At 42.7% G+C, this 17,814-nt stretch overlaps 2 protein-coding genes across 4 annotated transcripts; one reads left to right on the top strand and one right to left on the bottom strand.

Annotated features, from left to right (window-relative positions):
- Positions 1-1,086: 1,086 nt before the first annotated feature.
- On the top strand, positions 1,087-4,989 carry LOC133485801 (tubulin alpha-1B chain). 2 transcript variants are annotated; one of them, XM_061790090.1, is made up of 5 exons: positions 1,118-1,170; positions 2,022-2,109; positions 3,185-3,407; positions 3,483-3,631; positions 3,867-4,989. In XM_061790090.1, exons 2-5 carry the CDS (start codon positions 2,107-2,109, stop codon positions 4,845-4,847), a joined length of 1,356 nt encoding a protein of 451 aa, XP_061646074.1. In that variant the 5' UTR covers positions 1,118-1,170; positions 2,022-2,106; the 3' UTR covers positions 4,848-4,989. The 2 variants fall into 2 exon arrangements, with proteins under 2 accessions (XP_061646065.1, XP_061646074.1); XM_061790081.1 differs by having other exon boundaries at positions 1,087-2,109.
- Positions 4,990-5,111: 122 nt separating this feature from the next.
- On the bottom strand, positions 5,112-13,208 carry pmelb (premelanosome protein b). 2 transcript variants are annotated; one of them, XM_061790060.1, is made up of 12 exons: positions 13,111-13,208; positions 12,164-12,259; positions 11,770-11,916; positions 11,423-11,551; positions 11,126-11,287; positions 10,085-10,417; positions 9,785-10,012; positions 8,168-8,308; positions 7,960-8,062; positions 7,032-7,237; positions 6,830-6,920; positions 5,112-5,541 (listed from the first exon to the last, which is right to left on the bottom strand). In XM_061790060.1, the coding sequence occupies exons 1-12, from the start codon at positions 13,172-13,174 to the stop codon at positions 5,379-5,381; spliced, it is 1,863 nt and encodes a 620-aa protein (XP_061646044.1). In that variant the 5' UTR covers positions 13,175-13,208; the 3' UTR covers positions 5,112-5,378. The 2 variants fall into 2 exon arrangements, with proteins under 2 accessions (XP_061646044.1, XP_061646052.1); XM_061790068.1 differs by having other exon boundaries at positions 8,168-8,305.
- Positions 13,209-17,814: the final 4,606 nt, after the last annotated feature.

The following is a 17,814-nucleotide window of genomic DNA, read 5'->3' as shown; positions in this document are numbered from 1 at the left end:
CCATTGAACATTGAGTTTGAATGTGATAGGTTATTTCTGAACACAGTCACATCCTCAAGTGTAAGTATACACACTTGTGCCACCGCATTATATCAGTTGTTTATTTTGAATTCGCCTCTCGAAGATTTCTTTTTTTCTTCAATTTAATAGGCTATAGGTCACATTAATGGTGGAAAGAGTTTGAAATGATTTATCTTGGTCTCATTTGTTATATCACAAAGATCCACTGTATTACAGAGAATTGACTTTGTATACTAATAGTAATCAAAGGTAGACTTGCCCATACTCCAGCTCAGAGGTACAATTGTAAATATGTCACAATATTTTCCAGTTTTTCCCTCCCCTAATACACATATGCAACATTACAAGACACAAATTGTGATGTACTGCTGTTTGACTATGGTTGTGCTATGCTCGATGGAAATATGCTCTGTTATTGGGGAAGGGTGTCGTGTTCTCTTTGCCAGACGCACCGCAGTCATTGTGGTGCCAGGAGAGTACCACTCCCATCTTTTCAGCATTCTACTCTTGGAGTGCAGCTGCTCCGACCCTCCCTTCGCCACAGCTGCTGACATGGAAGAGGAGGAGGAAGAAGAGGAGAGAAATTTCTTGAGAGGCTTCACTTCCTGTCTGTCTGTCTGTCTGTCTGTCTGTCTGTCTGTCTAACCATTCAACCATCCATCCATCTATCCTTCCATTCATTCATATTCATTTATCTACGCTTCCTTGCGAAAACTCTCGAGTGTTCTGTCAAGCAAACTGTGCTAACAAGGCCTTCCACCTGCAAAGCAAGACCAGTGCTGTAAAACAAAACAGAGTGACACATTTCATTGCTTTGCACATCAAAATAATCCACAGTAGTAATTTTTGGTTCGCAGAGAGGTTAGAAAGTGAGGAAACGCTCCAAAACCACAGAGAGACCGATTGAGTGACGCGGAGGTCACGTGATCGGCCGACTGGATGACATCACTGCAGAGAATAAGGACACAAAAGAGGGAGGAGAGGAGGACGGGCGGCCATCATGGTGAGCCTGTGCAACCATCCATCCATCCATTTTCTGTACCACTTTATCCTCACAAGGGTCGCGGGCGTGCTGGAGCCTACCCTAGCTATCGTCGGGCGAGAGGCGGGGTACACCCTGAACTGGTCGCCTTGGTAGCTGCAAATAAGGTTATTACATATAGTGCATCACACGCATACATTAGGTTGTTCAAATTCAGTACTGTATGTGCAATCGTGTCAGTTTCACATTCGACGTTAGCTGTTTTAGCAATGCTATTGTAACCATTTTCCATGCATATCCTCAACAGAATACAAACTCCAAGCAATAAATTATTATTTTTATTATTGAAATGTGCAAAATATAAAGTGAATTAATAATAATAATAATACATATCGTGATCGAATATAATAAAATCTAAAATAAACAGACCCTAGATAGATAGATAGATAGATAGATAGATAGATAGATAGATAGATAGATAGATAGATAGATAGATAGATAGATAGATAGATAGATAGATAGATAGATAGATAGATAGATAGATACATAGTTGTTTGTAGATTGACTGATAGGCATTGAAGACACAATAAGAAAAAAATCATGCTAAACTAAATTGATTGATGAAAGGCTAGTAAGACAACACTAACCCTAACAAAGGGTAAATTAAATACATCTGCACCATGCTGCTTTCTATTGATTGCTAAATGCCACGCCTAAAGAATTGCATGCACGGAAGGCTTATTCATTTCTCTGCACAATAACAACCGGTCACCAAAACGCTGGGTATGAATAATGAAGCATGATTGCATACAAGCAGCAAAATAGCTGAAAACAATCAATATGTAAGACAATAATTGCGGGTTTTGAGCAGTATTGCAGGGGATCCCGAGGATTTGTTTATTTATTTTTGATTTTTTGGAAGACAAGTCACCAACGAGGGGCAGTAGTGCTCCTCTCGCTCAGTCCCAATATTGCCGTACGTGTATAAATCTGCAAGCACCTCCCTCCCATTCAGCAGTTGTTGCATCGACCCCGTTGGGTACAACACGCAACCCAAATCTTTTTCTTCCTCCTCTCTCCTGCTTTGAGCCCTCGACGAAAACATGGTGAGTACAACGGTCATTTTTGTGCAAAATGTTGGCTTTTTTTTAGGTTCTTTGCAGGGATAATTGAGTGGGATACTCACAGCACGATGTTGTGGTCGCTGTGGTTCTCTAATTGCGTCTAATTCGCATATTAGACAGATTGTACTGTTAACAATTGCTATATGTATCATGAGGGCTTAATAATGTTAGTTGATGTACAGCGATAGCAGGTTGGAAAGTGTCAGTCTGTGTGTGTGTGTGTGTGTGTAGATGGGAACAATGACTAGTGGTACTGAGGTGGGAGAAGCCCAAAATAAGTGTCCAAATACAAATGAAAAAAAAAAAAAACATTGATATTTCCTTTAGTATTTTGTTAGTTTTCTGTCCCAAATTTGGGAATATGAATCAAAAAATGTTTCAATATAAATGTGGCATCTTGCTACCGACGTTGGATGTCAGGGAGGGGCTCGGCTGGGTGGGGATGAATGAATGCGGCTCATTATTCATTTATAAAGACATTATTAATTCATTATTGAATTTATTTTGCGTCGAATACAGTGATTCATTCAAATAAACGGGTGAATGTAACGTTTTGTTTTTTTGTTTTTTTTAAATGAATGGATTTGGATTCCACTGTCTTCTGAGGTTTTGGGCATTGGATTTCGCTCCCTTTTTTACCGATACAACGCGGTGATTGTGCATCCTCAGTGGAGGAGAGCAAGTGGAATATTCCAGCACGAGAACGTGCATGCGCATGCGCGTCTCGTTTGCATTTCCTTGCCAAAAGAGGAGAGTGCTGCATGAAAGACAAGCGAAGAGAAGGGGTATAAAAAAGACAGCACGTAACAAAAGAGCCTTTTATTTCTGCGTGGGTGGGGTGGGGGTGTGGATGGGGGTCTTCAGCGTTTGTGTCCCCTGCGGGTTGTCATGCATCAGGGTGGTGTCTCTCGCTGCAATGTGTGCAGCAAACGATAGGGGCACAGTGGCATAATTCAACATTAATGCTGTTTGTTTTTTTGTTTTTTTAATAGGTAGAGCAGTGACACTGTAAGTAAAATGACATCTCAATTAACTTAAATATTTTTCCCCCGCACAGCGCGAGTGTATCTCCATCCACGTTGGTCAGGCTGGCGTCCAGATCGGCAATGCATGCTGGGAGCTGTACTGCCTGGAGCACGGCATCCAGCCGGACGGACAGATGCCCAGCGACAAGACTCTCGGAGGCGGCGATGATTCCTTCAACACCTTCTTCAGCGAGACTGGAGCTGGCAAACACGTCCCCAGAGCTGTCTTTGTGGATCTGGAGCCCACAGTCATTGGTAAAACTGTCTCTTGTAAAAATCAGTTTCTTCTATCCGTGATATGTGAAACTTATTTCAACTGAATCTCCTCAGATGAGGTGCGCTCTGGAACATACCGCCAGCTCTTCCACCCCGAGCAGCTGATCACCGGCAAGGAGGACGCCGCCAACAACTACGCCCGCGGACACTACACCATCGGCAAGGAGATCATTGACCTGGTGCTGGACAGGATCCGCAAACTGGTGTGTAACGTCACAAAGTGTTAACACGATTCCTTCCTTTTTTTACCAATTATCCTAAACACTGTCCCAGCTGACTTGGTGGTACACCCATCACCTGTCAATCACAGACTGAACACCCACATGATTGACCAATTCTATGAAGCTAGCATACATGGTTTTGGATGGAGGGAGGAATCCAGAGTACCACACTAGCCTTTGTGCTACTATAACGCGTCCCTCGTCTTTGTGTCCTTAGGCCGACCAGTGCACTGGCCTCCAGGGCTTCTTGGTGTTCCACAGCTTCGGAGGTGGTACCGGCTCCGGTTTCACCTCCCTGCTGATGGAGCGCCTGTCTGTAGACTACGGCAAGAAGTCCAAGCTGGAGTTCTCCATCTACCCGGCTCCCCAGGTGTCCACTGCTGTGGTGGAGCCCTACAACTCCATCCTGACCACTCACACCACCCTCGAGCACTCCGACTGCGCCTTCATGGTGGACAACGAGGCCATCTACGACATCTGCCGCAGAAACCTCGACATCGAGCGTCCTACTTACACCAACCTGAACAGATTGATCAGTCAGATCGTATCCTCCATCACTGCTTCACTCCGGTTCGATGGTGCCCTCAATGTTGATCTGACAGAGTTCCAGACCAACTTGGTGCCCTACCCCCGTATCCACTTCCCCCTGGCCACCTACGCCCCCGTCATCTCCGCTGAGAAGGCATACCATGAGCAGCTCTCCGTGGCAGAAATCACCAACGCCTGCTTTGAGCCTGCCAACCAGATGGTCAAATGTGACCCTCGCCACGGCAAGTACATGGCCTGCTGCTTGCTCTTCCGTGGCGACGTGGTGCCCAAAGATGTGAACGCCGCCATCGCCACCATCAAAACCAAGCGCACCATCCAGTTTGTGGACTGGTGCCCCACTGGTTTCAAGGTGGGCATCAACTACCAGCCTCCCACCGTGGTTCCAGGCGGAGACCTGGCCAAGGTCCAGAGGGCCGTGTGCATGCTGAGCAACACCACTGCCATCGCAGAAGCTTGGGCCCGCCTCGACCACAAGTTTGACCTGATGTACGCCAAGCGCGCCTTCGTGCACTGGTACGTGGGCGAGGGCATGGAGGAGGGAGAGTTCTCAGAGGCCAGAGAAGACATGGCGGCTCTGGAGAAGGATTACGAGGAGGTTGGCGTAGACTCCATTGAGGGTGAAGGAGAGGAGGAAGGAGAAGAATATTAAAAGGCACAAGAAAACAGGAAATTGAATTGCTGTGTACTTGAAGGCATTCCAGACAAATGTCTGTTGGTCAGTTGCCAGATTGGCTGTTTAAGATTCTTACAAATGTTCATCTTGGCTCTAAATAAAATCCTGTGACAAGTGACGCTGTCTTATGTATCTTTTTATAATCATATCATGATCAAATGTTGGAATTTAGAATGAATTGATTATTGTTCAGTTTGAACAATGATGGGGTCAGGCTATACACCATTAGTGTAGCTAATTGTTCAAGTTGTTAAAATGAAGGATGACGTAAAGGCTCCAAGCAAACTTTCATGGAAAAGCGCAAACTTTGTGGCGATTTAATGCTTTGATTTGATTACCAATATTTCTGTTATCAAGTACAAAAATCAGGTGTAATTCCACCACATATTTTGATTTACATTAAACTGATACACATGTTCAATGTTAAAAAAAAAAAAGCATTTAAAAAAAAAAAAAAGTATAAAAAGGGAGCAGTGAGAAGAAGCTGCGATGTAGATCGGGCCTTGTTCACACGAGTCTGTGTTGCAGCAGGGGGCGTTGGTCGACCACTCCTCGTCTATTGAGCAACTTCCACAGCATTGATGTTGTGGAGCCTCTGTGAGACAAGCCTGCCTGAGGGTCCACGCCCCCTCTGATGTCCTCCTTCAGCTGGTGGTAGGACTTCAGGCGCCTGTTGAGAGACGCGCACATCTTAAGTCCCATCAAGTTGGGTCTATTGAGCACACCGGCACAGACGTCGTATATCGAGAATAGGGCAGCACGCTACAATGTTGATATTGACTTTCCCTCTAGTGCCACCATGAGGCGAGCTACTGTTTTTATATCCGTATTTTCTTTTGTTTGTGATGCACATCTCCATACCGTGCCAAGAAAAGAATACAATTACGATATTTTTAAATCAAGTCCCGATGGGATTTGGCAGACTTTATGTACAATACGACGCAGTGCAAAGCAACAACTGCGCAGTGCATTTTAGGGATGGCATCAGAGTGACCTTCATCAGTTCTATGATTTTCTCGAGATGGTTTGAAATCAGAATGAAGTACATTTTAAAAAATAAGTCATTTTTCGGAAGTGATAACTGTTTGTATACATAAAAAAAACCCTCACCTGTCCTTAACAAGATTCTCATTTTATTGTTCGAGTCATTTGGTGATGCAACAAAGCCTCTCATGTCTTGAGGTGTGCCCTCTTCAATTCAAACTAACCCAAGCAATGCATCAAGTGAGACATCCATCCATCCATTTTCTGAGCCGCTTCTCCTCACTAGGGACGCGGGCGTGCTGGAGCCTATCCCAGCTGTCATCGGGCAGGAGGCGGGATACACCCTGAACTGGTTGCCAGCCAATCGCAAGGTACATACAAACAAACAACCATTAGCACTCACATTCACACCTACGGGCAATTTAGAGTCTCCAATTAATGCATGTTTTTGGGATGTGGGAGGAAACCGGAGTGCATGAGTGAGACACTCATGGTTTATTTATTTGGTATAGGTGTAGTCTCTAGGCACACCCTGCTGGATAGCTAAAATAATGCGGTTTTGAGGCACTTTGCTGACAAGGCGAGTCTATTGTGTATTGAAATATTAGGACAATAAAGTTGTAATTTTGCAAGAAAAAATATTGCTATTTTTTAAGAAAAAAGTAAAAATGTTACAGATTGAGTCTCATAAATTGAAAAGTAGTAATTCAATGAGAAAAATGTAATATTACAAGAATAAAGGCATAACCACTTATCTTAGTAGCTTCAAAACTTTTGAGTGTGTGTGTGTGAGTGTGTATACACATGTAAATATACATACAGTACATCAGTACATATAGATAGATAGATAGATAGATAGATAGATAGATAGATAGATAGATAGATAGATAGATAGATAGATAGATAGATAGATAGATAGATAGATAGATAGATAGATAGATAGATAGATAGATAGATAGAAAAACATCATTTACTTGTAAGAAAAGGCCACTATTGCTAGAGACAAAATGAGGAGCATGACACCCAGCACGGTAGCGATGATGCTGGAGGAGGACAGCCCCAAGCCTGAAACAAAGACAGGGGATACCTGTGTCAGTAAGCAGGTTTAAGTGGAAAGAAAGAGTGAAATTGAGCAACCGCATTCATATAACATAACTAGTATACTAGTATACTTACCCATATTAACGTTGACTTTGGCGCTAGTGGCGGCCAAGCTGACGTCGTTGGCCATGGACACATTGATGCAGTAGACACCAGAGTTGTTGAAGAAGTGGTGCAACACCATCTGGCATTCATTGGAGGGCTCCACCATGTTGCATGTTGTGTGAATTGGCTTTAAGCACTCAGCATCCAGAATCATGCTGCACACCTGTTTGGGGAAGCTGAGTGAGCGGGACAGACGCATCAGTAATAAATTCAAATTCAGATTCAAAAATCAAATGCATACAGGAAGTTATGTGAAGTAAGTGAACTTGCATTCAAAACAGTACATCAACTTACAAATTAAGTTATACGGATTTACTGTTTTTATGTTCTGAAAGTGAGATGTGTGACCATTCACATCAACAGTGCTTTTTTGTTTTATGACAGTTCAGAAGTTTGTCAACAGTTTGACAAACTGGAAGGGATTATTTCTGTATCAATTATTTCCTCCATCCATCCATCCATTTTCTGTACTGCTTATCACAGGCGTGCTGAAGCCTATCCCAGCTGACTTTGGGAGAGAGGCAGGGTACACCCTGAACTGGTCGCCAGCCAATCGCAGGGCACATATAAACAAACAACCATTCACACTCACATTCACACCTACGGGCAAATTAGAGTCTTCAATTAAACTACCATGCATGTTTTTGGAATGTGGGAGGAAACCGGAATACCCGGAGAAAAGCCATGCAGGCACAGGGAGAACATGCAAACTCCACACAGGCGAGGCGGATCTGAACCCGGGTCCTCAGAACTGTGAGGCAGATGTGCTAACCAGTCGTCTACTGTGTCTCCCTCAATGATTTTGTATTGGGGGGGGGGGAAATCAAAGGGCAACTAGCATTCTGAAGCACAGGTTCCATTATAAAGAGTTCATAGATATGCTGGAGGGTACATTCACCTTCCCTGGCAGGTTACAGTAAGATCAATAGCATTGTTGTTCATTCCTGGTTTTGTCATGACGTTGTTGTCCATTTGTATTATTTCAACTTTCTTGATAGTCTCTGAAAAGCAAAGTGAATGCTAACAACTACTGATACCAACCATCACTTGCAGTATACTGTAAATTTCATCAGTGGAGCATTAATGAGTAACGGCAAGTAACCCACCAACCACTTGAATGTCAGCGCAAAAGGAGCCATATCGATATATCACGCAGTCATCCACGGTGTGTTTGCCCTTTGTTTCCCTTTTGGCGACGAGGACCACAGCGGCTTGGCCTGTGAGTAACATTGGTCGCTTTAAACCTGCTGATGAAAAAGGGAATACAGGAATCAAGTATAGGAGTCCATCAGCAATAGAGTCAACACAGATTGAGGAGTATCTGCAACATTTGCACAATCAGCATTGTCCCAGATTATCGCACTACTCGTCACTTTAAACCGCATACACTCCTTGAAGTCTCTGCGCCCTTTGCACAATGGTCATTGCACCGGACTATTGCAATATTAGTCATTCAAACTGCTCTAAGTGCTAGAGGACTCTGCATCTTTTGCACAATTGTAAAAAAAATAATAATAATAAAATTTAAAAAAATGTACCAGCATTACCAGACAACTAGCAGCACTTTATTGCTCAGTGACTGTTTTTTTTTGTCAATGTCTTTATGTCTCAAAAGTGTTCTCTGTCAATTGACTGTCTGTTGTCGTACTAGAGCGGCTCCCACTACGGAGACAAATTCCTTGTGCGATTTTTTGGACATACTTGACAAATAAAGATGATTCTGATTCAGCTGCATGGCCATGCAGAATGGTGGATCTGTATGCCTTTTGTGCTGGAACAGTTTTGGTGTGCAACAGGGAGGTTTGAAATACTGCCTCTGCTTATTGTTTTTTATTTTTTTTTAAATTATTCTGATCTTTACTGAAAATGCAGGTGGACAGAAAAGAGTTTTAGGGGTCATACAGAGGGACAGAACAGGCAAGGGAAATAGGGGTGCGAACCATAGCAGAACAATAGTTAGTCTACTGTAGATATTTGATCATAAGTAACGTTACAACAGTCAAATCGTGTTCTTATTTGTGGAATGGGGAGGGACACCCGGTGAGGACCTGCTACAACTAACCAATAGGGACAAGAGGAGAGAGGACAGAATAGGGCAGGACAGGAGAAGATCTGGGAAATGAGCAAGGCAGTGCTACTGATGAGTGGTGTGGTGGGATGCTTTTTTCTAGTGTATAAACACCTGTAAGAATCTGTGAGTTGATATCTTAATATAACCTGTGTTATTGTTAGTTGTCCCAGCATAAGCAAATCAAGCCTATAGTGTGTCTATGGAACGTATTAGTGAATGAACACCATATCACATGCATGTTAGTCAACTGGTGTACGGAGTTGCTGCGCCGGCACATTGAGGATAGGTGGACCCGCCTGGCCGCCCCTTGGGCCCACCCCAATCGCAAGGTGGGGGGGGGGGGCAAGCCAGCAAGTCCACCCTGCGGGTGACCCAGCCAGGGGGACCCAGGACCCAGGGCGGTCCCCCAGCCCAACCGAAGCAAAAAGTAATGAAATACTGAACAGTTGGACATTCAAAAGTTTAGAGAAGGTCAAATGAAGTAAAGGTTATATTTCATTTTAGGTCCTCCAGGGATTTGGTCCAGTGAAAAATATCACGCTGGACCGCACTACTTGAATGCCACAAATCCACAATACTATTTTCTAGAGCCCCTGTCACTCATGGGCCCTTTCCTCTCACTTAGGGCACCCCTGCCTGACGCCATCTTTACCTTCCATTGCTGTATCGCTGCTCGCCTCCTCGCTCAGGGTGTTGGAGGCAGGGTCAGCGGGCGCCTCATAGTTGGTGGGGGAGGAAGTCTTCGCCGCCGCAGCTCCTTCCTGGGCGGTCTGAGTGGTGGAGGTCTCGTCCTCACCGTTGTCCTCCTCTGTGTCCGGAGAAAGTGCATTGGTCCTCAAACTAGTTGCTTTTCTGGAAGTCAGAGGGGGGACCACAGGAGCTACCACAGGACATGTTTAATGACAGTTAGAGGCTAATCATGTCATGTCATCATGAACACAAGATGGCATACCCAAGGTTCCCTTATCACTGGGCGCCGCGGGGGCCTTGGTTGTGGTCTCCACTGGAGGGTTGCAAGACTTGTCTGGGATCATCGCCTGGACCACCACATGAGGCTTATATGAGCCGGAGCTAACATAGGTGTGAGTGACAGTCAGCTCTCTGGATATGAGGGCCCCACTGTCGTCCCCAAAATTCCAGTTAAAGGTGATGTCGGCGTCGCTCAGAAACTGGCTAGGGTCATGCAGGCTGACGCTGAAGGCGATGGCCCTGTTCAGGACGAAGCTCATGTCTCCAGCCAGAATGTCATCCACTTGGTCCAGGGAGACAGCAAATGGGATTTGGTCTGCGGAGAGGAAAAGTTGTACTGTATTGATCCCCTGAAGGGAGATGAGCTTGAAAGGAGCCCAGATGCAAACACACATATACACAAACAGATGCATAAGGCAACTGTGATAGCAATTTTTAAGGGATTGGTGGACAGCAAGCAGACCCCTTTCACCCGGCTTTCCCCAAGCTTGGAGTCGGGAATCAAAGTCGACCTAGGGTCAGATTTATTGGGTCACCAATTATCAGAATATAGTATTAATATACCATGTATTACTATTTTCATGGCATGTTTGGGAGATTTATGTCCATGATAACAAATTAATGCCTATTGCTTTATTTATATATATATATATATATATATATATATTTCAGGGAAGAACCACATTTCGAATGTATGGGTGTTTACCATTTTGGGGAATCCTTGTTTTAGCAAACAAGGAACCATTCTTGGTAACTTAAGTAGAAGTTGCATGAACCACTATTTTATATACTGCTATGACTTTTTCCGGACAATCAGTGATGAAGAATGATGTCATCAATGAAGAACGGTTACTGATTTAATGATTCTAATGAGACATTTTTTAAAATGTATTTCAATCTAATGAATCATTATCATTATTACAATAACAGTAGACCAGAATCACAGTATACATCGATAATTCCCTCGTCTTCCCCTGAGTGTCGTATGCAGGGTTCATATCCAAAATCTGTCTGAATTTCCTACCGGTGATGGAGAACTGAGTTGAGGCGTAACCCATAGGAATGAACTTCTCCTTGCTCCGGTAGTGGTAGATGACAATGTCCATGGTGTAGGAGCCCAGTGGAATGTCAGCTGTGTCGATGGTCAGGGTGGACGAGGGACCGTCTGCCACCTGCCAGTACTGACCTGCCAATGGCACATGATTGTTTATTTTTTGTCAAAATGAGCAACGTTCGATTAAGTTACCTTTCAAATACATCACTGATACCCTACATGACTGCTACATATTAAATACATGGTAAGAAGAGGTGCTTTAGTTACCCCAGGTCTTCCAGACAAACACATAGTTGGGCTTTTTGTCTTTTTTGATTGGTGTCCCATCAGGAAAAACAGCTTCCCAGTCTGTGTTCTGAGTTGGGAAAACTGTCTGTGATTCCAGGTATTTGGTTCCTAGATAAGAAAGTGACATAAAACATTTGAAGATCATCTCTCAGAATTCACATAATGAGGAAATTACAATATCAAGTCAACTATTTGTGTGTGGTTTCTTCAAGTTCAGTGGTGGGTCAAGCCATATTTGTTCAGAATATGGACCAAAATGGTGAACCGAAAAATTTTGGCATTCCCATGCATATTAAGTACTGTGCATAAGCAGGCATAATTGTTACCATTAACAACACAGTCTTGTGCCCAGACCACATCTCCATCAGCCTGTACTTTTTGGTTATGGGGGAATTCCAAGTCGATGGTGAAGGTCACTTTGGCTCCAGTGAGAGTTGGCGAGTCGTTGGCGACATTGAATGTTACTTTCCCACCTGCGCAAAGAACACAGAAAAAAACAAACCCCATTTTGTCTAAACATCCATCCATTTTCTATGTACCGCTTATCCTCATTTAGTATTGCGGGTGAGTTGAAGCCTGTTCCAACTGACTTTGGGTGAAACACCTTGGACTGGTTGCCAGCCAAACATGGGGCGTTTGTTACGAAAAAATATTTATAACACAGATTTCACATTACCAAATATGATATTTGATTAATAACCAGTGTTTTGAGATACAAACCTTTCCAGGAGGCTGTGTAACGGAGGTCTCCATCTTTCCAGATTGGGTAAAGCTTGGTGTTCCAGGATGGATAGCGAGTGAAGCCATTTATGGGCTCTGAAATGAATATTATTTAAAAAAAGAAGGAAATTATTTAGTTTAGGGATGACTGTTTTATTTTGGTGACCGATGTTGTAGTCAGGCTAACATCACCCAGTATCACTATTTTATTTATTTGTTTTTATTATTCACAGACAGAAAAGTGTCGGAGGGTGTTTGAATGTGCTCACTTCTTTCAATCCTTCTCATGTGACCCTCAGCTGTGTGAGACTTTAATCAGATTAAAAAGTCATAGGGTTGAATTTGGATTAAAACAAGCAAAAAGAAAATGTTATTCTTATTTTAAAGCAGAAAAAAGAAGTGTCATCCACATGAAACTTTGCAGTGATATGGAATTCTTACTCAGACAACATACATTAGTAAAACATTTCCACATCTTGTCATTTTCATGTACGTACATCATTTATAGTAGAAGTAAGAGGTGGTCACTTCACAAATCACAGTTTTGAATATTTGGTTGAATTTTCATTTATGTATGGAGTTGAGAGCTCAGAAATGAAGTATAAAAAAAGAAAAAGAGAAGTGTGTCTCCTTTTTGAATCGACTTCTCATTTGAAAAAGTATGAAACTAAACTAAACTATGAAACTATTAAAGCATATTTCTTAAAAGTCGGGCAGTGAAATTTTTTTTAATGAAATTTATTTGTAATTGTCAGACAGTATTGAACATTTTGTATCTGTTAATGAACGCTTTAATAAATTTATTGGAATTTGAATAAATATAAGACAATACAAATATGATTTTAATAAATTACTTACATTATTAGTAATTTAACTGTATTAAAATTACAGTATATAAAATGGATTCAATGAGCAACTAGCAGAGTTAAGAATATTTCAATACTTACTGGCCACAGAGTGTGATGCAGCCACCACCAGCAGCAGTAGCAGCACAGCAGGTGTCTTCATCATGTTCAGCCTTGTCAAATATCCCTTTAGTGAGCAGCTACAGCAGGAAAGAAGCTTTATAAACTCACTCATGTTTGACCCCCCGCATGTTTCAGCAGACAAAGGAGCACAAACGCACGCATGCTCACACACACACGCACACACACACACAGACACACTCACGCAAACACTCAAAAACACAGTAAGAGTGGCACCTGGACTGAAGGTGATTATGCACAGTAAAAGCACATTCGGGATGAATATACAGTATTGAGAACAATTAAGAAATATGCACATCATGTGTGCAAAGATTAAGGTCATCTCCATGTATGCACTCGGCGACTAAGCCGTCTGTTAAATCTCTGATCATATTGTAACACGACAAAAGAGCAAACGCAACTTTTCTTTCTTATGAATAAAGGGTCAAAGAGGTAGCAGTAAATGTGGGCTCAATATTAGCCAAGCAGCAGGTCACTCTTATTATTCATCTAATGACTGAACTCTCAAAAAATTGTTAAGAAACCAGTTGATAACTAACAGTAATACATGAACAAACTCGTAATGAGGGTACCCTTTTTGTAAAGAGGTCCTGCTGTTTCTAATATATTGATTACCTTAGCTACACAAGAGATCAAAATATCAGAAAATATATGATGCAGTGCAGCTGTACAATACACCCCAGCAAACTACCAGCACAATAACAAAAATATTGTTTGATGAAACTTGAAGCCTGGGCATTATTATCTTAAAGATGGTTCGACTGTTTGTCTCCCAGCACAGCGTCAAGTGTGTGTAGGAGATACCGGGAGACAGACCAGAATACCAGGGGATGAGGTCATAATAGCACAACCACAATGTAAAAAAATGAATTGGAAGAGAACTCACAGAGCCCTACACATTGACCTCCATCTTCAGTCCCAACTGAAGCATGCCAAGACAATTCATTGTAGGGGGTGTATACTGGCACAGGGAAGCCATTCTATACAGAGCCACATAATGATTGGATCAAACAGTGTTCTTATTTTTCCACTTGGATTTTTAATAAGAATCTGAATCCAGTCCTCAAATGGTTAATTATTAGGTTATTTTATGTTGTTTTGGCTTAAATTGAAGTAATATGGTATTTAATATACAGTATATATAACTATATAATATTGTTTGCAACTGTTTATCATTCATTATTAAAAAGTAATAAAACCGCACAGATTTCATCTTGTCTTATCTTTAATATGTTTATACCAAGCCTGTATGATGAGATTATTGTATTTATTTGTTAATGCTAGCCAACAAAGTGAGGCTTTGGAGGCAACCTGCAAGCAGCTCATCAAATGATGATTTGGGGTTATTACAAATTCAAGCACTCATGTGCTTTCAAAATGCCACACAAGTGCTCCCCTAAATCTCAAGTCACCTGACCCATTGGGGGGCAATTTATCACATCTTGTGTGCAGATTGTACAGTTATGATAACAATAATAATGAACACCTGTTGTCAGATCCGCCCTTCACGCAAAACCTTAAGAAAAGCGAAAACAACTGGAAATAAAGATATAAAGATAAAACTATAGTCCGAAAAAACAATTTACGTCTTTTTTTTTGTATGTTACTAGAACAATGGGTCACACATCCAACTACACTGAAGCGATTTGGTGGAAAAAAATGGGAGGAATGCAACAATAAGGAGGATTATGGAAGCACATGTGACTCCCTAAATTCATCCAGCTTTGTCCTTCTAGACCGGCAGCTATAAAGTCACTTTGTTATAAGAGTTTTTATTTCCTTATCATGTGCATAACACTGACATGTAGACAATGTGTGCCTTCATAGGAAATCAGAATCATAGGTCGCGATTTTGAAGCATCTAATCCTGGGGAAATTTGTCAATCTCTGATGTGTTCGAAATTAAAAACAATCTGTTCCAGGGTCAAACGGTCACCATCAGCCAACATTTATTAATTGTACACAATTAGACATACAAGTTTAAAGATACAGACTGCAGATAATATTAAAAGGCAAAATCAAATTAAAGCAGGGGTCGGGAACTTATGGGTTGCAAGCCACATGTGGCTCTTTTGAGGACTGCATCTGGCTCGCAGGTAAATCTTAGCTGACAATTCTTAACATGATAAATAATGAATAATTTCAAAGCATTACAGAAATCACAGTGTTAAAAATAACATTCAAAATATCAAGCATTCTCATACATTTGAATCCATCTATCCATTTTCTACCGCAATGCGAGTGGCTGGTGCCAATGCCCGCTGTCCTTCCGGGTACAGTCGCGTCAGACTATTTACTGTATGTTGGATAATGTGGTAACCTACTCGGGTCGTCGTCGGGACCGATGGATAAACTTACAAAATATTGCCAAAAGTATAAAATATAGCGGCATGGTGGCCGACTGGTTAGAGCGTCAGCCTCACAGTTCTGAGGACCCGAGTTCAAATCCAGCCTCGCCTGTGTGGAGTTTGCATGTTCTCCTCATGCCTGCGTGGATATTCTCCGGGTACTCCGGTTTTGTCCCACATCCCAAAAAGACTCTTAATTGCCCGGAGGTGTGAATATGAGTGTGAATGGTTGTTTGTTTATACTGTATCTGATTGGCTGGCGACCAGTTCGGGGTGTACTCCGCCTCTTGCCCAGAGTCAGCTGGGATTGGCTCCAGCACGCCAGCGACTCCAGTGAGGATGAGTGGTATGGAAATGAAAATTTAAAAAAGTGTATGAAATCAAGCCCCTAGGCATGCAGACTGTTTTTACAAACATAGGTGAAAGAATGGATCGCCCTCAGGAGCTCAGTGAATTCCAGGGTAGAACTGTGATAGGATGCAGAGGATAGGTGCAACAGCTCCAGTTGAGGAATTTCCTCGCTCCTTAATATTCCACAGTCTACTTTCAGCTGTATTAAAGAACGTGAAAGCATTTAGTAACGACACCAACTCAGTCATGTTGTGGTAGGCCACGTAAAGTGAGGGAATGGGGTCAGCGGATGCTGAGGCGCATAGTGCAAAGAGGTCGCCAACTTTCTGACGAGTCAATCGCTACAGACCTCCAAACTTTTTAAGAAGAAGAAGAATCATCTTTTATTGTCATGAACATGCATGCATGCACACGAAATTTGTTCTCTGCATTTAACCCATCACAGTGAACACATACACATGTTAGTGGAACACACTGGAGCAGGGGGCAGCTGAAGCGCCCGGGGAGCATTTCGGGGTATCAGTGTCTTGCTCAAGGACACCACAGCCGTGAGTCCGGGGGATGTTGGCGGATGGTCCAGTTGGGGTTTTGAACCTAGGTCCCCCACGGTGGCAGGCGATGATCTTAACCATTGGGCCACGGCTGCCACTTCATGTGGCCTTCAGATTAGCTCAAGAAGAGTGTGCAGAGAGCTTCATGGAATGGGTTTCCATGGCCCAGCAGCTGCATCCAAGCCATAAATCACTTAGTGTTGGATGCAGTGGTGTAAAGCACGCTGGAACTGGACGCTAGAGCAGTGGAGATGCATTTTCTGAAGTGATGAATCACGCTTCTCCATCTGGCAATCTGATGGACGAGTCTGGATATAACGGTTGCCAGGAGACCGGTATTTGTCTGACTGCATTATGCCAAGCGTAAAGTTACCACTGCAACATGGCATACAGTCAAATCCAGAAAACGTCGTACGCACAAAAATATCATGTTCTCCCCGTGCCTGCGTGGGTTTTCTCTGGGCACTCCGGTTTCCTCCCACATCCCAAAAACATGCATGGTAGGTTAATTGACAACTCTAAATTGCCTGTAGTTGTGAATGTGAGTGTGAATGGTTGTTTGTTTGTATGTGCCCTGCGATTGGCTCGCAACCAGTTCAGGGTGTACCCCCCCTCCTGCCCGATGATAGCATGGATAGGCTCCAGCACGCCCGCGACTCGAGTGAGGAGAAGCGGCTCAGAAAATGGATGGATGGATGGCTATATTTAAATGAACCCTGCACCTGAGATCTCGATCTCTGCATGATCAGAAAAAAAGGAAAATGTATCAAAATTTCAAACTTTCATGTGAAATGAATAATAACTGAGATATTGCAAGCATTTTTTTTTTGTTACCAAACCCCTTTTTAAAGTAACTCGAACAATAGTTGAACAAACTATTATCCTTGACTTCTGATTTAAAAATTAGTTGCTACAACACGTTCCAAAAAAGCTGGGACACGTGGCAAAAAAGTGAGAAAGTTGACGAATGCTCATCAAACACCTGTTTGGAACATCCCACAGGTGAACAGGCTAATTGGGAACAGGTCGGTGCCATGATTGGGTATAAAAGGAGCTTCCCTGTATTGCTCAGTCATTCACAAGCAATGATGGGGCGAGGTTGACCTCTTTGTGAACAAGTGCGTGAGAAAATAGTGTGGGTACTAGACTGATCTGCCTGCATTCCAGACCGGTCTCCCATTGAAAATGTGTGGCCCATTATGAAGCGTAAAATACGACAACGGAGACCCTGGACTGTTGAACAGCTGAAGATGTAGATCGAGCAAGAATGGGAAAGACTTCCACCTATAAAGCTAAGCAACAATTAGTGTCCTCAGTTCCCAAATGTTTATTGAATGTTGTTAAAAGAAAAGTTGATGTAACACAGTGGTAAACATGTCCCTGTCCCAGCTTTTTTGGAATGTGTTGCAGCCATA

This window comes from Phyllopteryx taeniolatus, chromosome 1 (assembly GCF_024500385.1).
Source record: "Phyllopteryx taeniolatus isolate TA_2022b chromosome 1, UOR_Ptae_1.2, whole genome shotgun sequence".
NCBI classification, from domain to species: domain Eukaryota; kingdom Metazoa; phylum Chordata; class Actinopteri; order Syngnathiformes; family Syngnathidae; genus Phyllopteryx; species Phyllopteryx taeniolatus.
The sequence above is the reverse complement of the archived record's forward strand: the minus strand, read 5'-3'. Positions and strand labels throughout refer to the sequence as shown.

What these genes read in the sequence shown, in the direction of transcription:
- LOC133485801 (XM_061790081.1), top strand. An exon ending in TCTGGAGCCCACAGTCATTG is followed by an intron (nt 3,408 to 3,482) that starts GTAAAACTGTCT and finishes GAATCTCCTCAG; the next exon opens with ATGAGGTGCGCTCTGGAACA. An exon ending in TGGACAGGATCCGCAAACTG is followed by an intron (nt 3,632 to 3,866) that starts GTGTGTAACGTC and finishes TTGTGTCCTTAG; the next exon opens with GCCGACCAGTGCACTGGCCT.
- pmelb (XM_061790060.1), bottom strand. Translation starts at nt 13,174, where the DNA reads ATGATGAAGACACCTGCTGTGCTGCTACTGCTGCTGGTGGTGGCTGCA. An exon ending in CAGTGATAAGGGAACCTTGG is followed by an intron (nt 10,013 to 10,084) that starts GTATGCCATCTT and finishes GTCCTGTGGTAG; the next exon opens with CTCCTGTGGTCCCCCCTCTG. An exon ending in ACTGTAACCTGCCAGGGAAG is followed by an intron (nt 7,238 to 7,959) that starts GTGAATGTACCC and finishes CCGCTCACTCAG; the next exon opens with CTTCCCCAAACAGGTGTGCA.